At 37.6% G+C, this 27,254-nt stretch overlaps 1 protein-coding gene across 1 annotated transcript; it reads left to right on the forward strand.

The window, feature by feature from the left end:
* Positions 1-5,912: 5,912 nt before the first annotated feature.
* LOC121908996 (prohibitin-2-like) lies at positions 5,913-20,477 on the forward strand. Its single transcript, XM_042429341.1, has 10 exons — positions 5,913-6,017; positions 8,420-8,549; positions 10,006-10,090; positions 10,551-10,630; positions 11,923-12,107; positions 13,083-13,212; positions 14,015-14,118; positions 15,587-15,664; positions 19,388-19,464; positions 19,811-20,477. The coding sequence occupies exons 1-10, from the start codon at positions 5,997-5,999 to the stop codon at positions 19,830-19,832; spliced, it is 912 nt and encodes a 303-aa protein (XP_042285275.1). The 5' UTR covers positions 5,913-5,996; the 3' UTR covers positions 19,833-20,477.
* Positions 20,478-27,254: the final 6,777 nt, after the last annotated feature.

A 27,254-nucleotide genomic window follows, 5' to 3' on the forward strand; every position in this document is an offset into this window, starting at 1 on the left:
TTATCCATGGAGGTTATCTCTGCCCATGATGACGTCTTTTACCTTCACTGACGTTTCTTCAGATGAAAATATAAACTTCTCCTTGTTCTAAATGTTAGTTTCATGTCTGTATTGATGTATTTGTGTGCTGTTGTTTCTTAAACAGAGAAAATTACTTGATTACTGTAATGCACTTTTTACTGGCCTCCCAAACAAAAACAAAACAAAAAAACCACTGAGAGACTTCAGCTCATTCAAAACTCTGCAGCTCGGCTATTAACCAGAACCAAGAGGAGAGAACACATTAGTCCAGTTTTAGCTGCTCTGCACTGGCTTCTTGTAACATTTAGAACTTTAAGGGCCTTTTCCTTAATACAAAGCTCTTAATTGGCTACGACCAAGCTACATTGCTAACGCCTTTGTTAACTATCTGCCTTCAAGAAATTTGCGATCATCTGCTGCTGGTTTATTGGAGATTCCAGCAACAGCTGAAAGAAAATCAGGGATGCAGCCTTTGTCAATTACGCCCCAAAACTATGGAACACAATACGAATAGATATCAGGGAAGCCAGCTTGCTAGATATTTTCAAGAGAAAGCTAAAAACTTATCTCTTCACTTTAACCTTCAACTAGCTTTTCTCTCAGTCAGCTTAGCACTTATGAACTACTGCACTTCTTTTAAAACGTTGGATTTTACTGATTTTATTCATTCTATGTATTCTATGTTTTCAATTTAAAAAGTTAAAACATGGAACATTGATAGTCAATCAATATTCTATGTTTTAATTTCTTCTTCTTATTATTAGTTAGTATGTATTCTATTTTATGTGTCAGAGGGTTTTATCTTCCATCTTTATGTTATGCATTTATGTATTCTAGTTTCACTTTATTTTATCTTATTTTTATTAATATTGTGGGTTAAGTGGGTTTTATTTACCATCTTATGTTACATGGGTGCTGAAGTCAGCCGTTGGAAAGTTTGAGAAAAGAGATTGCAGTGTGTGTTTTTTAACCTTAATCCTACCAACTGGGGTACCTGCAGACCCCAGAGGTTTACTTCTCGTCATATCTCACAGGTGCTTTTATTCTATCATTACAGTTTTTCTTGATTTGTCAATCAGTTTGTTCCTAATGACTTCATGTCATTGTTTTCTGTTTCTGTTTTAATTAGTGCTCTTTAAAAATACCAATGTATTGGGGTCATGGGGGACCTCAGTCAAAAACAACCATTTCTGCCTGTGCGGTTTTAATAGATGGAACTATTAATTAACGTCATGTTTTCCATGGGTCCTAATTTTAAGTATCATACATTATCAGGGGGTAGGGGCACTCAGATGCATCAGACACAGATTTCCTCAAGTGCTCTGTCAATGACCCTAAATACTGCTCCTCCCAGTGGTGTACTGGGAACAGGTTAACCCTAACCCTAAATTATAATAATCTATTTTTTTTTCATATGACATTAATTATATAACTAATAATGTCTTGAGAGAAAATTATTACATTTTGCTATGATGGTTGTTTCTTACAGTAGTTCATACTCGGGGTCCCCAGTGACCCCCGTCGGTAGTCCTTGTATGTTAAATATATTGATGAGGTTTAAACCCCCAAAGCGCCACTAAGGGTGTTTTTTTCTGGGGCAGCTTCAGGTTGCACCCGACACAGATAAGACCCACAGTGAGGTTAAACCCATAGGAAGATGTTCTGGGGTAAGCTGAAAGAAGTTTATTTCGGTTAATCAAGACCGGTGGTGAGTCTGTGTCCGTTGGGAAAAGGGAGGTTCTGTTATGCTTATGGTTTCAGAGACCTAGGCACCGATTTATAAACATGGTGAAATACTTTCTGATTAATGTTACATTAATGTGTTTTTTAACGTTTTATGTTCTTTTTATGTTGTTTTTTCATGTGAAGCACTTGGTGCATGTAATATCTCCTGTTGTTAAGCACATTGAGCTGCATTTCTTGTATGAAAGATGCTATACAAATAAAGTTATTCTTATTCTTATTCTTATTCTTATTCTTATTCTTATTCTTATTCTTATTCTTATTCTTATTCTTATTCTTATTCTGAAGTCCAGTCATAAAATCATTAAATCATACACTGAACATATAATTATTTACATCTGGTCTCATGTATTTCTCTGCCAGTCACTCAGATATCAAGAAGTCAGAGAAATCACAGTCTGCAGCATCAAATCTCACATTCACAAGTTCTGTTTACAACCTGAAAGCTGATGTGAATAATATTTGCAGACTGGAAACTCTTCTCTCCCATCTTTCCCATGTGACCTGAATGCAGCGTCATTGTCACAGGATGTGACTTCTGTCAACAAACTGACACAGTGGGATATTAGAGATATTTAAATCTGTCTTTACTGATATTGTCTGAAGCTGTTAAAGGCTCAGTGGAGTTTTTACACGTCTTCCTGCAGTGAACATCACAGCAGGTCAACAACTGAAATCTGACAATTGATGCAGGATACAAGAGGGCACCTTCATCCTGCTAACCAGGGGTGCAGTGGAGTTTAAAGCTCCTCCATTCAGTCTGTCTGCAGTTTTAGTGAAGAACATGTTTTCAGACCGATTAAAAACACCATGATAATACTTCCCACCAGATTCTCATACAACATTTCTATACTTTCCTTAATAACTCAATCTTTAAACTTCTTTACTTGTGGCTTTCTTATAAATATAGTCCATATTCTCTGTGAAATGTCCATCGCTCCCAGATATTTAAAACTACTGACCAGTGGTGGAAAGTGACTAAGTACATTTAATATATATATATATATATATATATATATATATATACATTCCTTGAGGCAGATATGTATCATGCCAACAACATCATACTGGGCAAAGTAAATTGTGGACATTTGTAAAGACAAGCAGTGAAAGGACAGAGCTGCAGGAATCAACATGTAGTATATATGATTTCATTAAGGCAGAAGGATATGGAGATAATCACATGTTGTTGATAAAAGTTAGAAAATTATAACGTTAAAACAACAGATTTATTCCAGATTCATGTCACCAACCGAACCACAGAGCAAATAATCTGGTGTACTTAAAGGACGTTATCAAATGAAGTCATTTCATTATATTTTAGTATGTTACTGGAAATTCACCATTTCTACAACAGTGATTCATTTATCTGTTTTTCATTTAAAGTATTTGAATTATTGTTGGCACCAGAAAGCAGAGCTGAGCGGTGTTTTTAAATGAGAAATGAGCTCCATTGTTTAAAAGGGTGAAACACACAGTATCTCTTTAAAACTGCTCCTCTTCCTGGAATGAATCAGCGCTTGATAACTCCTCCCTCTTCTTCCTGCTCTCAAGCAGAACAATGTCAACTCTGCGCTCATATTTCCTTGTTCCCTCCCCTTCAGATCTACAGTTTGACGATGGATGTAACCAACATGTAATGTAGTACAAGAGCTGCAGGCTGCATTCACTCTAGAAACAGGTGTCGTTCAGATCAGAGCTCAAATTTGTTTCTCTTCTGAAGAAGTGAAACTCAGACAGTTGTTGCCACTGAGAGCTGAAAAAGAGCAGCAAGGAGATCAACTGGACAGAGAAAACCCTGAGATGAATCGACAACAAATCCACCAGAGAATCCAGGACAGAGAGAAAGATGTGAAGCTGCTTCAACAGGAGGTGGAGACCATCAGTCGCTCTGCTAATAAAGCAGTGGAGGACAGTGAGAAGATCTTCTCTGAGCTGATCCGTCTCCTCCAGGAAAGAAGGTCTGATGTGAAGCAGCAGATCAGATCCCAGCAGGAAACTGAAGTGAGTCGAGTCAAAGAGCTTCAGGAGAAGCTGGAGCTGGAGATCACTGAGCTGAAGAGGAAAGACACTGAACTGAAGCAGTTCTGCCCCTCACTGTCACAACTCAGTGCATCTACAGACTCATCCATCATCAATATCCGTCCTCTGACCTACTTTGAGGATGTGACAGCAGCTGTGTCAGAGCTCAGAGATCAACTACAGGACATCCTGAGGGAGAAATGGACAAAAATCTCACTGGCAGTGACTGATGTTGACGTTTTACTGTCAGAAGCAGAACCCAAGACCAGAGCTGGATTCTTAAAATATGCACGTGAAATCACTCTGGATCCAAACACAGCAAACCCACAGCTGTTATTATCTGAGGGGAACAGAAAAGTAGAACGAATGAGACAACAACAGTCTTATTCTAGTCACCCAGACAGATTCACTATATGTTGGCAGGTCCTGAGTAGAGAGAGTCTGACTGGACGTTGTTACTGGGAGGTGGAGTGGAGAGGAGGAGGAGTTGATGTAGCAGTCGCATACAAGAATATCAGCAGAACAGGAGACTGGAATGAATATGTATTTGGGAACAATGACAAATCTTGGGCGTTATATTGTGAGGCTAAACGTTATTCATTTAGGTTCAACGATAACAGAGCTCCCTTCTCAGGTCCTTGTTCATACAGAGTAGGAGTGTACCTGGATCACAGAGCAGGTATTTTGTCCTTCTACAGAGTCTCTGAAACCATGACTCTCCTCCACAGAGTCCAGACAACATTCACTCAGCCTCTCTATGCTGGACTTCATCTTTATTTTGATAGAGACACAGCTGAGTTCTGTAAACTCAAATAGACAGAAGTCATTTCAGACTTCATGTGTCAGATTCTGTTGTAATTCTTCGTGTTTTTGTCTCCATTGTTTCTGAGAGCTCGTTGCTGTGGTGTTTCTGAACTGCACAGAGATCAGCTGTCAATCAAACTGAGATTGTCAACACTTTTTTACTTTTCATTTGTTCTGTTGATGTTTTCAGTTTCTTTAAAATTCACTTCTTCCTGTGTGTTTTTATCCATGGAGGCTATCGCTGCTCATGATGACGTCTTTTACCTTAACTGACGTTTCTTCAGATGAAAATATAAACTTCTCTTTGTTCTAAATGTTAGTTTCATGTTTGTATTGATGTGTTTGTGTGCTGTTGTTTCTTAAACAGAGAAAACAGCAGAACTTCCCTCATCATAGATATTTTGTTCTCATCACTTTGTAAATTCATAAAGAAATGTACAATCAAACTGTAATTATCATGATAATAATCATTTATTATGTTCTAGTACATAGCTGACATTCTGGGATAAACTAACTGATTGTGTGGATGAAGTGAATCTGAACATGAAATCATTGAACAAGAGTCATTTAACAGACTTCACTGATTGGATGTGTGAACAATCTGAAGCTTTACAGAATCAACAAAGTTGTAAAAATAAAAAATAAAAATAAAATGTGTAACTAAATTGAGAGTTTATTTGAGGCAGTTTTCCTCCTTATTATCAGCACAATTTACTTAAATTTACTTAACCTGTGTTCAAGGTGGAGCTTTTTATTCTTTTATAATGCTCGGTATTAATCAGTTGTAACACATTATAATTTATTTGTTATATTTCTTGAGTCAGGTAAATGTAGTGGTACCATGGTTTCTTCTGAAGTAGAAGTGTACAGTTGCATATTTTTAAGTAATATTTAGGCGTTTTTGAAGGTATTTTGGGGTATAATGAGTAAGAATAGTAACAGAATTCAATATTTTTCATATCTAAACATCATGATAAATCTATAGCTGTTTGAGGCCCTTTTAGTCGGGGCCCAGTTCCTACAGCAGTAGTTCCTACCTTGCCTAATGGTAAAGACCACCCCTGCACTGATGCTTCAGTATTAATTATCTAATGACGACGTCATATATAATAATATATCAGTTAGAGGGACCAAACCACTACTTTTATCAAGCTGATAATACTTATGTACTTTTACTGTAGAAGGATTTTTCATGCAGGACTTTTACTTGTAATTGAGTATTTGTACATTGATGTGTTGGTACCTTTACTTAAATAAAGGATCTGAATACTTCTTCCATCACTGAACCTTCAGTCAGCCACCGTAAATCCTACATTTCCCATGGTGCTCCGCGCAAACGGAAGTGCGTCATCACGCATGACCTTGGCTTTCTTCTTCACTTGGTTTTCTAACAGGACAGGACGAGCATGGCAAATAAAGAGCCTGGCGTAAGTGTGTCTTTTTATTGCTTTTAAATTTGTTTTAATTCTAACGTTTGTCACATTTCTGTCTTTATTTCTGTTGAATTGTTCTTCTGTTTCGTGCTTTCTGCTTTTTGTTCGTTGAAACGTGATGTTGTACACGTGAGTCGGGCTGAATCAGATGCTAGTTAGCTCACAGTTAAAGTAATGTCAGTTAATTGGCATTGAAAGAAAAAGCTTAAAGTCACACATGAAGACAGCAGCTGCAGCTGGAGGGGATGTTAAAGCTAATTAACGGTGGTTAACTAATCTCTCACGAACAATACTGCGGGAATATTGAAGTTAGCCTCGATGATGCCAGTGTCTGTTCAAAAATGCGATAAATTAATATTACCTCGCTTATTTGGCACATGCACACGCCTTATAGGATAATGTACTGTCACTTAATAAACCCTTTATTCTTCATACTTTAATTTAGCTAACATGCAGTATACTTAGCAGCTTAGCTAATTCAAGCAATTTACTCCCCAGTTGACATCCGGAAGTACTAAAAGCAATTAGAAAATGTTGACGGTCAAACAGAAGAGCGCCGCTTTGTGGGTTTACTTGAGCCGAATTGAATATTACACCCCATAAATTCAGAATAGATCATCAAATATGTCCAACAACGTCTTAAACTTGTGCTAGGGCTGACAATAGATCCATTACATCGTCATATGAAACGAAATATCGTCTTAGATCTTGGATATCGTAATATCGCGATATTTCATAAGTTAATGCTGAATATTTTGAGAAAAATAGTTATTTGTCATTATTTTTTGACTGATTTTGCAATTTGCGATTTACTTGCAATATTAGAGGGTATGACGATTTTTACATCATCACTATCATGTTCATTGAAAAACACATGAAAATGATTACGATGTGATGTCTGCAGGGATCTGTACCAAACAAAGTCTGTAGAATATGATGTGCAGGTCAGGACATCTCTGCAGTATGAAGATATTTAATTTAAAATGTTTTTTTAAAAATACATTTTGCCTTGAAGAAATATTGCGCCTCCTGCGTTATGAAGATTGCAGTAGGACATATTGCAATTTCAATTAAATTTAGATTAATTGTCAGCATAAGTGTTCTTTTCCTGGTTTTAAAGGCTGCATTACAGTAAAGTGAAGACTGTTCCAGCTGTTCTATTATTTACCTTTATCCGCCAAGTCATTATATCCACATTACTGATGATTATTTATCAAAAGTCTCATTGTGTAAATATTTGGTGACAGCACCAACAGGCATCACTACAATATTGTTTCAGTATTGATATCGAGGTATTTGGTCAAAAATATCACGATATTTGATTTTTGTCAACATCGGCCAGCCCAGGGAACATTAAATTATTGACTATTTTGAATAAAGTTTGACTTCTCCTGTGTACATATGGCCACGGTAGGCAAATCATCTCAGTCAAATAGCTCCAACAAAAATACTTATTAATATTAACAAAACTTTTATTTGTATAACAAACAAAGTGCTTTCCATAGACAGCATAAAAGACAAAAAGAAAAACACAAGAGCAGCAAAATACAAGACTGTATAAAAGAAATGTACAAATAAATCATCCAAAAGCTAGAACAAGTGAAACTATAAAGGATTCCCTTCAGAAATATTTAAAGATGTGTGTGTAAATAATCATTTGTGTCTGATGTTACCTTGTTAAAATCCTCGTTAAAAGTCAGAATCCAGAATCTGTAAATATGAAAATATTTCTCACTGGAGGCTTCAGGTTTCCACATCACACTCATGTAAGTTCCAAACTGGACCACGATTGGCTCCAAACTGGTTGTGATGTCACAAATCCTGCTCGTAGGCCCGCCCCTTAAAAACTGGATTTTTTTTTTTTTTTACGAACACAGAGAAACTTTTCCTCCTTCAGCAGACGATCTGCACAGAGAAGAAGAACAAACATCCAACTGAAGGAAGAAGAAGAAGAAGAAAAACATGTTTTTGAGTGGAAGGAGACTTTTAAAAATAAACTTAAAATCAGGCGGTTGCACACAGAGCTGTCTTAAACGAATTAGACTAGTCGTCAGGTGGAAAGGGAAGTTTATAAAAAATGTGTCTTAAGAAGGATTTAAAAGCAGAAACAAACACTAACTTACCTTTAACCTGGACTCTGGAACAGTTTAACCCCGTAACAGAAGACTCTTCATAAACACACTGGATATGACCTCGTTAAGTGTTTTAGCCTTTAAACGTATTTGTTTCTTTTACTTGGCTCATTGTTTTTGTATTTATATTTCTATCAAGTGGCTGCTGTAACACTTTAATGTCCCTTTTGGGATTAATAAAGAACTCTTATCCATCTATCTAATGAGAATAGATAGATGCTGTTTGACCGGTCTGACGTCGTCACATCTGTCTCCGTGTCGCAGGGTTTTCTGCAGCAGCTGCGGCAGATAGCGGGCAGGATGTCGTCGGGACCTCGGGGCGCAGGCATCGGCGTCAAGCTGCTGATCGGTGCTGGAGCTCTGGCTTACGGCGTGAAGGAAGCTACGTACACAGGTAAACGTTTCGTACACGCGTTACTCTGATCCAGAGCCGCAACGGTTGGTTGGTTCATTGATTATTGATTTTTTTTACTGGTGTGTTTGAGTCAGATCCTTGTGTCCAGGGAGTCTGCACACTCTCTCAAATCAATTTTAATGCTTTTTAAAACCTTTTTATGACCTCAGTAAAGACAATGTTACAGCATTTTCACAGCAAAACAAAATCACTTAATCACTGGGTAATATATTTAGAATCAATCACAATATTAATATGGATATTTTTCCAACACTGATGCGTATCATCACATAACAAACACATGCAAAATCCCTTTTTTAAAGTATTAAAATATAAAATTGAAAATGCTTAAGAGCTGCAATGATTAATCGACTGAATCGATAGTTGAGAACTATTAAATGAATAGCCAACTATTTTAATTATCAATTAATTGTTTTGAGTCATAATTAAAGATAAAAAATGTCCAAATTCTCTGATTGCAGCTTCTTAAACATGAATATTTTCTGGTTTCTTTAGTCTCTGTGACAATAAACTGAATATCTTTGAGTTGTGGACAAAACCAGACATTTAAAGACGTCATCTTGGACTTCAGGAAACACTGATCCACATTTTTCACCATTTTCTGATATTTTATGGACCAAACGATTAATCGAGGAAATAACCGCCAGATTGATCCATAAAGAAAATAATCATTAGTTTCCATGACAACCATGAAATTCTTCACTCTTGGGACAGTTGATAAAGGAAGTTAAACCGCCCTCTGCTAAAGTCAGGACCAACTAAAACCCTCGTTTGTTTAGTTGTTGTTCATATTTTGACATTTTTTAAACATTTTATTAAATCACATTTGATTGATTGAGTTGCCAACTATTAAATTAATTTTTAGTTTGAGTCAGATCCTTGTGTCTGCACACTTTCTCAAATCAATTTTAATGACCTTTTATGACCTCAGTAAAGACAATGTTACAGCATTTTCAGAGCAAAACAAAATCACTTAATTACTGGGTAATATATTTAGAATCCATCACAATATTAATATGGATATTTTTCCAACACTGATACGTATCATCACATAACAAACACATGCAAAATCCCTTTTTTAAAGTATTAAAATATAAAATGCTAAAGAGCTGCAATGATTAATCGATTTAGTATATAATAACCTATATACTAATTAACTATTTAAACTATCAATTAATTGTTTTGAGTCATTCTTAAAGAAAAAAAAATGATTGCAGCTTCTTAAACATGAATATTTTTTGGTTTTCACCATTTTCTGACATTTTATGGATCAAACAATTAATCGATTAATCGAGGAAATAACCGCCAAAGAAAATAATCGTCGGTTTCCATGACAACCATGAAATTCTTCACTCTCTGGACAGTCGATAAAGGAAGTTAAACCGCTCTCTTTAAAACTTTTTAAAACATTTTATTATCTGGTGTGTTCCTGCAGTTGAAGGAGGACAGAGAGCCATCATCTTCAACAGGATCGGCGGGATGCAGATGGACACGGTGCTGTCTGAGGGACTCCACTTCAGGTAGGTAGGCAGGCCTCGCCAGGCCACACCGTTACCACAGCAACACCGCTTCTCACTCCACCAGCAAGACGTTATACGTGGTTGTAATCACTCAACTGATACGGCAGATCTGGAGCGTTTTGTTCATGTTCCGAGTCTGTGTTTAGTTTCAAACCACGTGTCAGTTTTCTGTGAATGAAAATATCTGAACTGATTGAGATATTTGTCAGGAGTAAAGAACCGTAATCACAAGTTCAGGCAGGTTTTTTTTTTTGTTGGCTTTGTTTGAGAGTTTGCAGAAGAGATATGGAGGACATGACTTCCCATGAAACACCTGCTAAACAAACAGCACCAAGTTTAGTTAATGAGTAAAATGTTCTAGTCGTCAGTGTAACATTTCAAACGTTTAAAAGGGGGACAGTTAATAATAGAAGAATACATGCATGTGAGAAAGTCTTTAACTGTGTGTCGGTGTTCTCAGGATACCCTGGTTCCAGTATCCCATCATCTACGACATCAGAGCTACGCCCAGAAAGATCTCCTCGCTCACAGGAAGCAAAGGTCAGACACACACACACACACACACACACACACACACACACACACACACACACAGCTCACATACGTGTGTTCAAGTCAGCTGATACAGTAGCAGCTTGTACCACATGATCAGCTGGATTTAGAGGAAACTGTCCAGACTCCAGAAATGCTGTAAAACTGAAACAGAACCAGGTTTAAGTTTGTCTTCACAATCATTAAATGTTCTCAAGCAGCAGCAGTCAGGTGGCTGTAATCATTCCTCCTGTTCATACCGGATATTAAAAGATCCTTCAAATGTGCTTTCAATGCATTTAAAAGTCTGTGTGAAGCTTCTATTCAGCTTCAGCAGTCTGAGTTAGTCATATCAGTGGATATCTGACACATTTACAGTCTTTGTGTTTCCCTGTTGAGCTGCAGGTGGAAGTATAGTAACAAAAAGAGGAACTTTGGCACTAAAAAGACTGTAACGTTGAAAGATATCTACTTGATTTGACTCATTTGGACGCTGAAGCTTCATATTAGCTTCAGATAAACTTTTAAATGAATTGTAAGGTCATTATGAAGGGATCTTCTAATGGTCAGTATGAACAGGAGGAATGATTACAGCAAGAAAAACAGCTTTAATGTTCATTTGGGCTCCTGACTGTTGGTTTAAGACACATTTAAAACATTGTGAACCTTCCTTTAAGTGATGAAATCCCATATTTGACCAAACAGACATTAACTGTAGCTTACATCCACTGAACATCGTTCTGGTGCTGCACTGTAATAATGAAAGTTATAATAAAAATCTATTTTAGGGCATTTTGTGGATGGATTTAGACATGAATCAGATGTTTTCCCACATAACCTATAAAACAACCACACAGGACTGTTCACTACACTATAAATTATATGTATAATTATTGCAGTTTTAAGCTTTTATCTACACTGTAAATCATTAACATTGAGTGCAAAAGGAATATTACTGATTTTATTATTAGTCCCATTATTAAGTTATAGTAGTATTTCAGTCCATATTTATTTATATTTGCTCTGTTTGTTTACAGATGTATGAAGTTTAAAGATGAGCCTGCATTAAAACAGATGACATCATCAGGACTTTGCAATAAGTTTAGATATAAAGTTTTAAGGATTTAGTTTTATTCTCTACTGTGCATCGTACCTGGATTATGTCTTTATCGTTTCAAGACAAAAGACAGAACATTAACAGGGAAACAAAACAATGAATTTAAAGACCATCACAAATGTTTAGTCAGAGAACAAAAGGATTTCAGCCTCTGTGGTTCTGACGTGTCGCTCGGTGCTCTCAGACCTTCAGATGGTGAGCGTCTCTCTGCGAGTCCTGTCCCGGCCGCTGGCGTCCAACCTGCCCGCCCTCTACCAGCATCTGGGGAAGGACTACGACGAGCGTGTCCTGCCCTCCATCGTCAACGAGGTGCTGAAGAGCGTGGTGGCCAAGTTCAACGCCTCGCAGCTGATCACGCAGAGAGCGCAGGTACCAACACGCTCGCCGTCTGCTCGTTACCCGCAGGTTCTCAGTGACCTTCTCCAGCTTCTGTCACACTAAGAAGCTGCTTTTAGCGCTAAATGTTGGGTGAATTACTCTCCATGCGAACCTGCTAGTTTGGTTCATGCATGTGCAGCAGCACAAACTCTCCACCAGTCACAACACTGCTGTCATAGCGCTGAAAACAGCTCAGCCAATCACAGTTAAGCACGATAAGGACAGCTCAACACACAGAAAGCTGGTTTAATTTGCATTTTATTGGACAGCGACAGTTGAGAGATGACAGGAAACAAGAGGAGAGATAGAGATGACAGGAAATGATGCAACAAATGTCCGTTGCGGTTGTATGACATGCATCTTATCCATCAGGCTACCGGAGCTCGCCTGATTGAAATAACTACTTTTATATTTCAAGTATTAATCTGTTATATTTGCAGTAAGTGTTTTAGTTTGTTCTTGTTGGTAAAATCACTGAAGCTGCAGCAGATTGACGCCAGAAACAGAAACAGACGAGCTTCTGAAATGTCAGTTTTTCAACGTCGAGGACCAAATTTCAACCAAAATATGCTGCTTCATTTGAAGGAACCTCCTCCCACCAGTTTGAGCCACCAGTACACCGTGAGCTCTGCACTGCACAGACGGGCAAAGTGACCTCGACCTTGAAACTCGCCCCCTCGTGCTGGTCGTTGCGCCCTCCATGAAAATACGACCTTTTAGACCAAAAAGTTTTTGGTCTGAGTTTCTCCAAACTGAAACTCACAGGAAGTAACATCTGAAAGTCTAAAACAGTCGTTTTACAGCTGAACATTTGACTATTTGTAAAATTCAGCGATGAAGCTCAGCAGACTCTCTTCTGTCTGCAGGGAAATACGGAGTAGATGCAGTTTGTATTGTTTTTAAAAAAGTCTAAACCCTACAACCCAGTCTGAGATATTGTCCGTGGCGGCGTTTTTCCTCTCCCAGGTGTCTCTGCTGATCCGCAGAGAGCTGTTTGAGCGGGCGAAGGACTTCAACATCATCCTGGACGACGTGGCCATCACTGAGCTCAGCTTCAGTCGAGAGTACACAGCCGCCGTCGAGGCCAAACAAGTCGGTGAGGAACCTGATATGTTTTATTGTTATTCTGTGATTAGCTCATGAAGGAAATCACTAGTTATGAGCGTTATTAGTCCGGACTGCAACTGGACCCAGTATGTCATAAAAAGTGATGAACTGGTCTGGATGTTTAGGCCCCAGCAGGGTTTAATAGACGAACCGTATTAAACAGGTAAAGACCCTGGTGTTTGTTGTTAAGAGGATCCCCGATCCCCGACTTTCTTTGTGGTCCAAACAAAAGACGCAGTGATGATATAACCGTGTTCATTAATTTAATGTCCTGAAAACAAGAGAAACGCTGGTTCACAGTGATACTCAGCTGCCTTTAGATCTGGATCTGAGACGCACAGATTCAGATGAATTCAGTACTAGATTATTTTTAATCATCCACCTTCTCCAGCTCCTCATTTAACATCTCACTGATATCATCAGTATAATGTTCAGTCATCAGGACTAGGGATGGACGACATGGCAAAAATATTATATCACAGTTTTTTACAGGCAGGATCACGACTCACGACTGGTTTTTAAAAGTATTTTGCACCGAACAGTCAAAATTCAACTTTACTGTCACATAACGACAGAAAAACATAAACCCATGAAAGTCAGAAACTTACATCAAAACACAAAGTTTCATAAATAAACGTTTGCAAAGCTGCATTTTAAAAAGTTAGTGAAAGTCAAAAAGCCAGATATTTTTTGCAGGAGGGCCGGATTTGGAACCGCGAGCCGCTCTTTGCCCCCCCCCCCGACGTCGTTCAGCATCGTTTAGCCTGTCGTGTGTGTTTGTTCCTCTGCAGCCCAGCAGGAGGCGCAGCGAGCTCAGTTCTACGTGGAGAAAGCCAAACAGGACCAGAGACAGAAGATCATCCAGGCTGAAGGAGAAGCTGAAGCTGCCAAGATGGTGAGTTTATATATATCCGTCGATGTCACTGTCTCCACTATCTTCCTTTTAGGGCTTTCCATTTCATTCACAATCTTTGTAACCAATGGCACATGTCATTTCACCAGATGACTTGTCAAAAAAGAAGATTGCAAAGGGCAGACATTATTACAAGATAAAAACTGGCTTGCAAAAACAATTGTGTTTCTTAGTTTAGGCTTCATCAAAGGCAATGGTTAAGCTTTACTTCCCCTTAGCTTTTTATATATATATATAAAATAACCTGACTGCACTTAATGAAGTCAACTACAGCTGGTAGTTTAATGACATACGTTGTCACAGCCAACGAAAGATCACACATCTAACATAAATCTTTGGGTTAAAGTTATAAATATATTTACCTGAAAATGTTGGAAGTTTAATCTCATTAAATTCAGTAAAAGATTTGAAACAATTCAGAAGTCTAGTCGTCAAAAATCTATAAACAGGACGATAACTTTGACTTAATTTATCAGATATTTAATTTGATGATTTAGATTAAATTTAATTTTATAGAAAATGTTCTTCTCTCATGTATATTAATATAAAATCGGGCACATTTACCTCAACAGAAGGTTTTTATTAATATCCTTCATTCATAACCTTGTTTTAGTCAAAGAACAAACAGAAAAACTGACATTATAATTATTTTATTTACATAAACAACATATGTTCAACAGGCTCAGACGAAGCCGCATCAACAACATATTGATCCTGACGTTCAGCTGCATATTAACAATAGTCAAATTAAAAAAACTCTTTTCAGGTGTGAAAGAAAGCAGATTTAATATAAAGTGAATATTCTGACATCAGTCGATGGAACATGATCTATATTGATGATTGATTAATCGTTTAAGTCATTTTTATAGTAAATACAAACATTCCCAGTTGGAGGCCGTCAGTCACTTATGAGGGTTTGCTGCTGTTTTTAGTCTTTATGTGACAGTAAATTTAATATCTTTAGATTTTGCTTGTTGATGGAACAAACAGTTTGACATCATTTACAGAGCAAACAATAGATGATCAATAAAAAGATGAATCAACAGTGACAATAACGGTGAGTTAAACACATAAAGCGTTCAGCGGGTTTATTATAACTTTATTTATTTCAACCCAGTAGAAACGTTTCAGCGTTTGTCTTCTTTTCTACTAATCTCTCCAACAATCTCTAAACACTCGAAACAGCAGCGGAGGGTTTGAACCTCAGATGAATTCCTGCGGTGACATGAACTCATCTGGCTTCACCTCAGGAATGTGGAGAGAGAGAAACAGAAGCCTGTTGAACAAACACTTCATCCAAATATGCAGTCATTATTTCTCCCTCCTTCAACATGCGTGAGAATATTAAAGCCTCGGGCCCGACCGCTCGCTAAACCTTCTGTTAGGTGTGTAACAGAGTCTTTCCTGTGAATACACTAACTGTGTGTGTGTGTGTGTGTGTGTGTGGCAGCTGGGTGAAGCCGTGACCAAGAACCCGGGTTACCTGAAGCTCAGGAGGATTCGGGCGGCGCAGAACATCGCCAAGACGGTAACGAAGCCTCCACCTGAAACTCATCATGTCTTTTGTTTATGCTTTATGTTTCTTTACATCTGCAGCACATCAACACAAAGAAAACATAATAAATATAGAAATAACTCCAATCATTCATTCAACAAATAAACACACCGCAGCTTGCAGAATCATGAGCATCGCTGCTAAAATTTCACACCATCATTAATGATTTTCACCGGTGCGACAACATCCTACGTTAATGTTGTGAGTCATTGACGAGCGCATCAAACCCCCCAGACTCCTTCTTTTGTATCAAATTGTTGCAGAAAAAGGTACCAGAGCAAAAAAAAACTCTCTCTTGAAAATAAAAAGGGAGTCAGAGGTCCAAACAGCAAAGTGTTCTTTAATGCCGGCAAAAAAAGGGAGCAAGTAGCACTTTTACAACGAACCAAATCGCTCCAAAGGTTTTTTCTTTGGGGCATTGTTTTTATGCCCTTGGGTCGGCTTAGGTCACACCTTATCATCCACCCTCCCTAATTTTTGACCAATTATTATGTATCTTTTATCTCCGTCACTCATTGTTGGTCAAAACTCTTCAAAACAGGTTTTTGAGGTGTTTGAGGATATGTACTGGCATATTCAATTCTACCTGATTATATCCAATTTTTATATAAGTATTGGGAATCATTTTACACCATTATTGCCAAGTTGTCTTCTGGCCTTTTATTTTTTTTATAAGTTATTCTAGTCATTTTACACCCTTATTTCTTGATCTCCTCCAGCAGACCCAAGCAAAGTGACATGTAATACAAACACACTCACATTTCTCCAGTGTATGATTATGATTCTTCTACTGTGCCTCTATACGTACAGTGTGATTAAATATGGTTCATGAGATTATAACTACACCAATACAAATTGTATCACACTAGCCCTTATTGCTTATAAACTTATAAAATCAATCTGCATAGCTTAATATTGTCTTTAAGCACAATACACCACACTTCCTCCTCCTCGTTCTTCATCTACATGAGAGGTGCTGTTATAAGAGCGGCGTGTGATGTGTTTGCGTAGCGACAGCAGCAGAAAAGTGATGATGAATGTTAGAACAGAGGAAGAGAAGAAGCTCCTCCTCTCTGCAAACAGAGAAAACAGAATGAAATGATTAATAACGGACATCATGAACACACCGATCTATCTTACAACACGTGTGTCCTTGTGAGTAGCATCAGTTGTGTCCGACGCCGTCACACTGTGGTTGTAACGACCTCCGCAGCCTGTAGGAGGCGCTGCTGTCATTCTTCTTCTTCTTTACTTCAACTTTACACCCCGACTCTCTTCTTACTGAACCGCCTCGAGTCTCTGAAGCTCGAAATTCACTAAATATTGACGGTTAATGATGAACTACTGAGCGTCTGTAGTTGGAGCGGAGGAGAGGAAGAGTCTCCTGCTTCTCTTCATCACATTCTCTGTTTGAATGCAGCTCAATCCACCATGTAGTTGTTTATTATTTACATATTTGTCTGTCGTCAGATGATAAAACGAGTGTCTGTTTGCATCTAAACAGCAACAACTCTGAACTTTATTTATGAAGGAAGCTGCTCACTTTAACTTCCTCTGTTTATCATTTATAATCAGTATAATAACATTTAATAAAGGTTTATAACACTATAATGTAGTTATAAGCAGATATAAAGATATTTTAAATGATTTATTGACGTACTGTGTTTGTCAACAATCAGTCAAATAATCAATTATACAGACAAATATTCAGATAATCATGTAAGAAAAAATAAAAGCAGACATCTGATGACATCATGATGAACATTTTGGTGTTTTTACAAACGATTGATTAGAAAATAATCTGATGATGAATCGATAATAATAATAATAATTAGTTGCAGCCTAATTATAACTTCTATGAAGACATGTTTATATTATTTACCTTGTTGTCGTTCATCATCTGTTCATACAGCAGCAAACAACAACAACAACAAGAGGAGGAGTTAATGTTGTTGACAAACACCTGAAATCACAGATCTGATTATTATTATAGTCTCTAATTAATATTTATGAACTGTTTACAGACTGATTATAAATGATGAAGGAGGCAGTAAAGTGTTTCTTATTTCTAGTGGAACCAGATGAACATGAGACTGTTATAACAGCTTATAAAACTTTATTTAAAAACTATATTGAACAACATGAACTTAAAGTAAAACAGATAAAAACTGTTTTTTCTTTATATTAAGTATTAAAAAGTCTTAAATCTTCCTGATGATAATAACAACAACAATAATAATAATAATTAGGTAGCATTTATTAAAAACATTGTTTACAAAGTGTTTTACATTTTCTTTATATAATTAAAACACAAAGCAAAATCACATGAATGCGTTATTAAATGAAAGTGTGAAATTCTGCTCACAGAATGAAGAAAAGGAGACAAACAGACAAACTAAACACGTCAACATGTAAACAAACCGACAGACGGCTGCTGTGTGTGATTCAGGCCACTAGATGGCGACAAAAGATCAGGAAACAGACGAAGCCTCCAGGATTCTTCTTCTGCTTCTCTCTTAAAAAAGTTTCTCTGTTTTTTAATGTTTGGTGTTAAATTTTTATTAAAATTAAAGCTTTTGGGAAAAAAAAAACAACAAAAACAATGTTAGAAAAAAGAAGTGAAGCTCCATAAAGACATAAACCTTCATCTGATGTCTGATCATCAGTCACATGACTCTGAAACAACGATTAATATAGAATTTATTATTATTATTATTATTATTATTGATCAGACTGAAGACAAGAACACATGTAAACAAACCTCACAGAACGTTGAACCACATCTGCTTGTTTTGAGGGTTTATTTACGTCTTTCATACTGATCCAAACTAATAATCAATAACAGCAAACACTTAGCTAGCTAGCCACGTAGCGTCACTACTGTTCACAGAGTCTCCTGCTGAAAGTTCAAGTCAACATAATTTGTCTTGAAATCTGTCCGAATTTCATTATATTTGGTCTTAAATATCACATTCATCTCTCAGAAACCTTATAAAAGCCTGTTTGTGCCGCATTTTTTTTTTTACTCCTCTCACACAGTTATCTGACAGCTTAAAGTAACTCGTTAAATTAAATTTCCCTCTGTGATGATCATCATCATCTGATCTGCCACAAACAGCCTCTCTGTTCAGTTTCAGGCACTAATCAGATTTTAGCTTCATAGTGACAAAGTTCAGAGTATCTGCAGGTCTTAAAGTCTTAAAGTATTGAAATCAGTCCTTTTTAGAAGGTATTAAAAGTGTAAAAACGCTGCTAAAAAGTTTATTTGTACGTGTTTGCGGCTGTCGGGAGACGTTGAACATCATTACCAGGACTTCTTGTTAAAGACAGATGTCAGAAATGAGATCTGAAGGTCTGTGTGGTATAAAAACATCTTGTGTTGAGTCCTGCGAGAACCGTGTGAAGTGTCACCTCGCTGCGTGACCTCACGGGCGACGACTGTAACGCTCTCTTGTCTTCAGATTTAGAGTCACGTCATCCGGACCAGGCGCTCGCTCTCCTGGTCGCGTGCGTTTTCCTGTACGGACGGCGAGAACGAAGGACCGGGCCTCAGCGTCAGCGGCTCTGAATCAGCTCAGTGTTGAAGCTCTGACAATGATCCCATTGTGTGCTCCGGGGGCTTGCACACCGAGACACTTTCCACCTGTGGTTTTCTCTGTTGCTCACAGTCTCTGTGTTTGTGTGTTTGGCCTGCAGATGGCGCAATCCCAGAATAAGGTCTACCTGAACGCTGAGAGCCTGGTGCTCAACCTGCAGGACAGCGACAACTACAAGTGAGTCCACTAATGAACAGGACCTGGGTTGTTAAAAAGGTCTTTACTCAACAAGAAGATGGCTGTAAAATGTTAAATGTTGTCTGAAGCAGCTGCACAGGAACTTTTAGTGCCTCTTTTTGTTTCTAAAGAGTCCAAAATCCATCGATACTCAGTTTAACATCATGTAAAGTTAAAGGAGTATTCTGATATTTTAGTAAATCCTCTTGATCTCTGTGTTTCCAGATGGAGATTGTTGAATAAATAAGATACATCGTGTTAATCAGAGTGGAGCTAGACTAGCTAGTTTCTTTGTGCTAAGCTTGTATTGGGAAAGTTTTCATTTGAAATTTGTTTCTTTTTTCAGTTTGTCGCTGGCGAAGAAGTAAGAAGTGATCTCCCCCCGTCTGTCAGCATTCCTTCAGTTCCACTTCTGCAGAAAGAAAAACGTCTCTTCTCATCTCTCACCTCTCGGCTTCTGTCGACTCCACGTCGGGGGTTTTCCTGAAACCACCAAGTCACGTTTACTTACAGGCCTCCAAAAAAAAAACTGATTTTTTTTTGAACTGAGGGAGTGTTGAGCTGTTGGAATTAAAAAATTTAAGTTTCGTTTTTGAAAAGGTTCCTCTGGTGGTGGTGGTGGTGGCGATGATGATGATGAAGGCCTGATTCATCAGTTTTGTTTCCGTGACGATCTTCCTGCTGTGTGGCCATCATCGCGCTGATCATCAGTCGTGATATCTGACTTTAAATAGAAGATGTAACAGCCAGAATAACCCAGACAGACGCAGCAGCAGCAGCAGCAGCAGCAGCAGCAGAGCTCGTCCAGTATAATCAGCTGCACAAGCATCACGCAGCTCATCTGTATTTTTTACATCTGATCTATTTTTTTTTTCCTCTACACGCAGCTACGCAGCCCGTCAACAAGTAGAAACTACATAAAATTGTGTAAAAAAAACAATTAAAACTTCTTAAAAAGTGATTAAAATAAAACACCTCTGTGTATCAGCGGCAATACGACGCAGCACTGCAAACATGTGGGTTTGTTTTTCTTTACATTGCACATTAATCTAGTACCAGTTAACACCAGCTGCAGGTAGGAAACCCTCCTCCGTCCCACCGACATGACATGACGTCACGAAGAGTTTGTTTACACCCAGACGTCCCGTAAGATCACATCGAACCCTGCAGGAGATTTAAAAAAAAAAAAAAAAAAAAAACTTTATCAGTTTCAAATCTTTAAAACAGACTTTAACCAGCATCAGAGGAATCTTTTGTGTCAAGTGTCAGTTCTCTAAAATCAACCAACTTCAGCTACTAAAGCTGGTTCACTAACATGCGGGTGTTTTCCTCCCGTCTTCGCTCCTCCGAGGTCAGACGTCATCTCTTTAGATGTGACTCGGAGGAGCCGCAGGTTTCCCCCCCCCGCCCCCCCAACAGGAGTTTTTACCTCTTCGGTCTGAATATTATGAAGAGATGTTGTTATTGTGGTATTGATTAGGCAACTAGAAGAACGGCTCTAACAGCGCCTCTTATTATGTAATATGTTTATTTTATGAATAAATATGAATGTGAAGAATCTGTATCATGAAAGAAACATAAAAACAAACTTTTCTTTATGAGGAAAAAAATGTTTTTCTCTTTTCTTATTTCCTGCACGTTTGTGCTCATTCAGAGAAAAGATTCAGCTGCACAGTCACAACTATTATTATTATTATTATTATTATCATTAGTAGGGCTGCAACTAACGATTATTTTAATCAATTTTCTGCCTTTTTTTGGTCTTCAGTACATAAAAAAGTGACAAATGCCTTAATCGTCTTTTGTCCGATAAACAAAAAGACCAAAAATATTCAGTTATCTTTAATTTACTGTAATTCAAGTCTAAGAAAAGCAGCAAATTCTCACATTTTAAGAACCTGGAATCATCACCAATTTGACATAAATGATTAATCGATTATCGGAATAGTTGCAGATTAATTTTCTTTCAACTGATTAATTGTCGCAGCTCTAATTATCAGACTTATATCATCATAAGTCTGAAAAGGACGGCAGGCGTATCGGACCTGCAGCCTTTCACAAAATAATAAGACAATAGATTTTATTTAGAACATTTCTTTCTTTCAGTAATAAACAGATTTTAAAGGTTTCTTTGTCATATTTCTGTCAGTCACATTCAACACAACAGATTTATAATCAGTATGAGAGCAGCAGGTGATTTTCTTAATTATTTCTACATGTTTTTTAGTTCACTTTGTTTGCTGCAGTTAGCGAGTTCGTCCTGTTTGTTGAGTTGAATTCTTCCGTCCTTCCTCACATCTCTTTAATGTCCCCAGTGAGGAAGTTCAGCTCGTAAAACCACAACTAGTGTGAATTAGTGAACTTTAGAGGCTGCTGTACCTGTCTGCAGTCTTTATGCTAAGCTAAGCTAAGCTAAGCTAACCAGCTGCTGTCTGTAGTTTTGACAGTGCTATCAATCCTCCAGCTGTAGCTACTGAACCACAGTGACTGTGCATCATTTTTTAAATGTAATTATTTGCTTACATGCAAAAAGATACAAAAAGAAACAAGCTGTGAGCATCTGCTGTACAGTATAGCAGAGAGCTAGCGGCTAGGCTAGGCTTTTGGCGCTCAATTAGCAACTGCTCTCACATTACAGCTATCACCGCGGTACCGCAACGTCCTGTGTACGTTTTATCTGCCTTTAAAGGTCAGTGTTATCTAATAAATAAGCAGCAATTGATCAGAAAATCACCCAATCTGGCAACATTTCTTAGGCGTAAAATGTTCAGTTATTTTTGGTGTGCAGTGTCGACCAATCAGAGGCCACCAGGAAAACCTGAACATATTACACACATACAGATTTTAGGCTGCAATTACACGTTTCTGTCATTATGTTTGATTTATGAGAGAAACAACTGAAATTTATACACACACAACATAAAAATGATTTTCATTAAAATATGTATTTCACAACTGGAATTGCAGGACGGACGGCGCCCCTGATTAAAAGGATGGACGAGAGAAAAAACATAAAAAGATTGTACACAATAGCAAACACACATAAATACAAGTACGCAAAGTAATTAAATTATAAGAATTGTCAGAAACGTTTATCGAGGTGATACAGAAACACAGCTGCAGCTTTTTGAAGTCAGTAAACACTGAAAAATTTTGTCCAACTAACATAAAAAATGTATTTTAGTTGAAATAACTGTAGAGGTCAAGGGTCATATGGAGCTGTGAACTAAACACCTGACAGCACAGTGTGACAAGTCTACAATGTTTTATACATGAAAAGGTTCAGACAGAGACTCCACGTTTCTATAAAAGCGAGTTCTTCCTGATTACGGGAGAGAAGCGACGCCACCTAGTGGACGCTGGTGTCCTAGCAACTCAAACTGCAGGATCAAAATCTCAAAAAAACGGGACCAAAAGCTGTTTGGTTGCTCTGACGCAGCAGAGAATCAGGTGAGTTATCGATGAGGTCGTTCGGATCAGAGTCCAGTTTGGGTTCATAATCGTTCGCAGCAGATTTTGTGTTTCGTAACGCTTGAATAAGCGTTTCATTGAGTAAAGCTGCTGCTCAGCGTCAAACTAAATATGGACATTGTTGAGTCTTTAATACCAGCGAGTATTTATGTCAGACGGCCTCGAACACTCTGTTATCTTTAGCTTTTGTTACAGCTGAGCTCGTATGTTTTGTCTCCTGAAGGTTGAAACACTAATGGAATTCATATTGAATAAATATCTTTTTGTTCACATTTATATCTGAGTGACGACTTTTATGTTTCTGTCACAGTCTCAGTCCTTCATTTAGGTCATTTAAAGCTGCAAACATGGAAACAAACAAACATTTGGCTTAAAGTCAGTGTTTCTCACTAAGACTCATTGTTTTACTCTTTGAGGACTAACAGAACTGTTGAATGCATTTCATGATTTAAACTATTTGAAATCCTGAATTGTTGACATCTATATTCACCGGCTTGCAGTCTTCTTCTTCTCTGCTTTTCTTGGTGCATCACAGCTGAAATCATCGTGAGTAAGTGAAGGAGAAAATCCACAATCCACAGTCCTCCTCCTGTAGAAAAATGTATTTAAAAGTTTATCTGAAGCTAATATGAAGCTTCAGCATCCAAATGAGTCAAATCAAGTAGATATCTTTCAACGTTACAGTCTTTTTAGTGCCAAAGTCCCTCTTTTTGTTACTATACTACTATAATGAGAGAGACTGAAAGACTGTAAATGTGTCAGATATCCACTTGACAGCGAGGAAAAACTCTTTCACTGTTAATACGGACACCAGACTGAACTTATCCTTTATCATTTCAGTTAATATTGCGCTTACATGGTGCATAAATCAAGTTACTACAAACTAACTGGACTGAGAGAAATATCGGGCCTCCAGAGAGCAGTTTGACCCTGGATGTTGGTCCACAAGAGTCACTTTGAATTAAAATGTGTTTGAGGCTCTGACACCTGCAGGAAGATCAGGAAAGAGAAGTAAGAAAAAAAGGGAAGTGAAAGTAAGATACAAGAAAAACAAAGTAAAGAGAAGGAAAAATAGAAATAAATATGACAAGAAAAGGAAAAATAAATCTTTAATCTCGATGCTTTTTGGCGCTAAAACTTGTCACATCAGGTAGTGAAAGCTGACTTCAAATATGTGATTCAAAAATGAGATTATATGCAGATATTTAATGACGGAGTCTGTTTCAGTCTCTTATGTTCCTGTAACCTCATGAAACTAAACAGGAAGATGTCATTTGCAATCTATAAAAAGCTAAGTAATAATAATTAATAATATCAACATGTAGACATATAATATATTTAATATAATATTCATACTTCAGGTGTCGGGGGTCACCTTGACTGTTGTATGTAAATTGCAGACTGTTGCCTCCCTCTAAAGCCAACAACACATGACATGTGATGAATATTCATGTAAACAAGCAGCTTGGATCTCTTCCATACATGATGTTGCTTTAATTTCATCCTGCTGTCACAATTCTCTCATTTTAAATAATCTAATCATATGGTTTTTTTTCTGCAAAAAGGTTTTTATTCAACAAACCTGTACAAATACACACATATATATATATATGTATATATATATATATACATATATGTATATATATATATATATATATATATATATACATATAGATAGATAGATAGATAGATAGATAGATAGATAACTAATGAGCCTCTATATCACATTACCTCCAGGGAACACTAGGTGAACGTTTTTACACAGTTGCTATTGATGAGGTATAAAAATGACATAATTTTCGGACATAATGACACAAATTTGTGAGTATAAAGTATAAAACCAAGTGAAAAAAAGACTAAAATAACAACAGAGAATGTTTCAAATACATAAAGATATGATATGAAACGATGTCACTGCAGATTTTATTATAAATCTGTTTGTCTGTCCCTTAAATTAATCCCCACAGGACTTCTATCAGCTGCTCTTATATTTAAAAACTGGATGTTTAGCAGAAGTTTGCTCCATAAAATGAACACTAGCCCTGGTATTATAGTTACAGCATGGACCGTTGTTGTCTAAATTACATGAGTATTGAGGAGCATATCAATTGTCCAGCTCTACACTTCTGAATTCATCACTACCAACATGATACCAGACTGACATCCTTTAAAGAAGGACGACGTCATTCTCTCCAGAGTTATAAACCTCTATGATTGTGTGCAGGAGCGTCTCAGCTCACCGCACTCATAGACTTCCACTTCCGTAAAAATTCAGCTTTTTGTCCGTAATGATGTAAATAACGCAACACCAACGACACTGCAGCTGTTCAGGTGTTTGGTCATAAGTTATTCCTGTCCTACTGGAGAAACATGACGCCTTTGATAAGTTAAGTCAAGTCAATTTATTCATTGATGTGAGTGCTTCTTTTTTGTTTGATTTAATATTTATAGCCTATTAACATTGATAGCCTAATCTCATCTAGACAAGCTGATGTTAGGCAGGTTTCCATCTAAATGTAGCACAAATTATAACCAAACAAATAATGTTTGTTTTGTATCCAGTCCTGTTGTGTGAATATTAGCAGATAAACAGCAGGTGGCGCTGATTCTCCAGTCGGTGCCGTTAAACCGTCGCAGAAGAAGAAGACACAACGAGATGACGTCATTAAAAGAGCGGCAATCAAAACTCAAACGATGGAAAAACATGATGGAAATATGACATTTCTGTTAGTTTCATGTATTGATGTGAGGAAAGTTACAGTCTCCTCATCATCGCTCCACACAGATCTGATGTTTTCAGCTCGTTTAAGTCACATGATTCATGCACGTCGTCATTTATTCATTCAGTCATTAGTCGACACATATCAGACACGTATTCCACATATTTGCTTCGATTCAGAAGGGAACGTTTGTCGCATGTCGTCCCCCGTCTCTCTCTGTCCCTGCATTTCCTGTCTGTATCTACAGTATCACTATCAAATAAAAGCTGAACCCAAACTTTTTGTGGCGTTTCTGGATTGCGTTTCCATATTAATGCACAAATATAAACTGCCAATAAAAACTAGTGGATGGAAACACATCTTCTCTCCATTTTGTTCCTCTGTCCAGACTAAAACGACGTTTTTCTCCCCCGAAAACGGAGCTTTGTAGAAATGTTGTTATATCACAGACAGGAAGATGGTGGCGGTGGCGGTGGCGCTTCATTGGAAGAGGAAGAAGAGGAAACACAACAATAACAACAACAATGGTGGACAGCTTCATGTAAGTGTTGTTGTCTTTGACAGCTTGTTTAGAGTTAATCGTAGTTATCTACCACCTCTCTCTGCTCAAACTGTTGGAATCTGCTGTAATAAACTAAATGTCAGGAAGCCTCCACAGGAACAGAAACAGTAAGTGCACCGTTTCTTCTTCGCTGGTTTTCTGTGACTGACTTGTTCCTCTGTCTTTTGCACATGCCCAGTAGGAGGACCCGTTAATGTGGACGGAGGTATCTGCAGAAACAAGCTGAAACGTGTGTTTTAGGATTTTAGCGACTTCATGTAAACGTGGTCTGAGTGAACCAGCATGAACGAGACCAGGACCCTGAAACTGACGCAGCTGAATGGAACTCAGCCATCTTTTAATTTTGTTATTTTCAGCTGTGCTTTTCTTTCTGTCACATGAAAAAAAGGCCTGTTTGTCTTTACAGTCCGCACCACATACTGACCCTCAGCGTGACTCTCACACGACTAAACTGAACTTATGTTGTAAACTAGAGTCGCAACTAACCGCCGTTTTCATTATCCATTAATCTGTCGCTTATTCTCTCAAGTAATCCTTTAGTTGTTTGGTCCATAAAGTGTCAGAAATGGTGAAAAATGTGTATCAATGTTTCTTCTTTCGTCTTCAAATGTCTTGTTTTGTCCACAACACAAAGATCTTCAGTTTACTGTTATAGAGACTAAAGAAACCAGAAAATATTCACATTTAAGAAGCTGCAATCAGAGAATTTGGACACTTTCTTTAAAAAAAAATGACTCATTCGATTAATTTATTATCAAAATAGTTGGCGATTAATTTAATAGTTGACAACTAATCGACTAATTGTTGCAGCTCAACGGAGAACTCGTGAGAAGAAGAAGAAACGCAGCTGTGACTGTCATCAGTGCTGCGCAGTGATCAGTATTCAGTCATTAACTGCTCACTAACGCTGATGATTTGAGGCCTTTGGCTAATTTTGTCAGTCACGTGACCTTCATCATATTTGTCCCCAGAGTCCTCCTCCTCCTCCTCCTCCTCTTCCTCTACAGGGTTGAAACAAAAAAAAAAGAAAAAAAAAA

The sequence above is a fragment of the Thunnus maccoyii genome, chromosome 12, assembly GCF_910596095.1.
Source record: "Thunnus maccoyii chromosome 12, fThuMac1.1, whole genome shotgun sequence".
NCBI lineage: Eukaryota > Metazoa > Chordata > Actinopteri > Scombriformes > Scombridae > Thunnus > Thunnus maccoyii.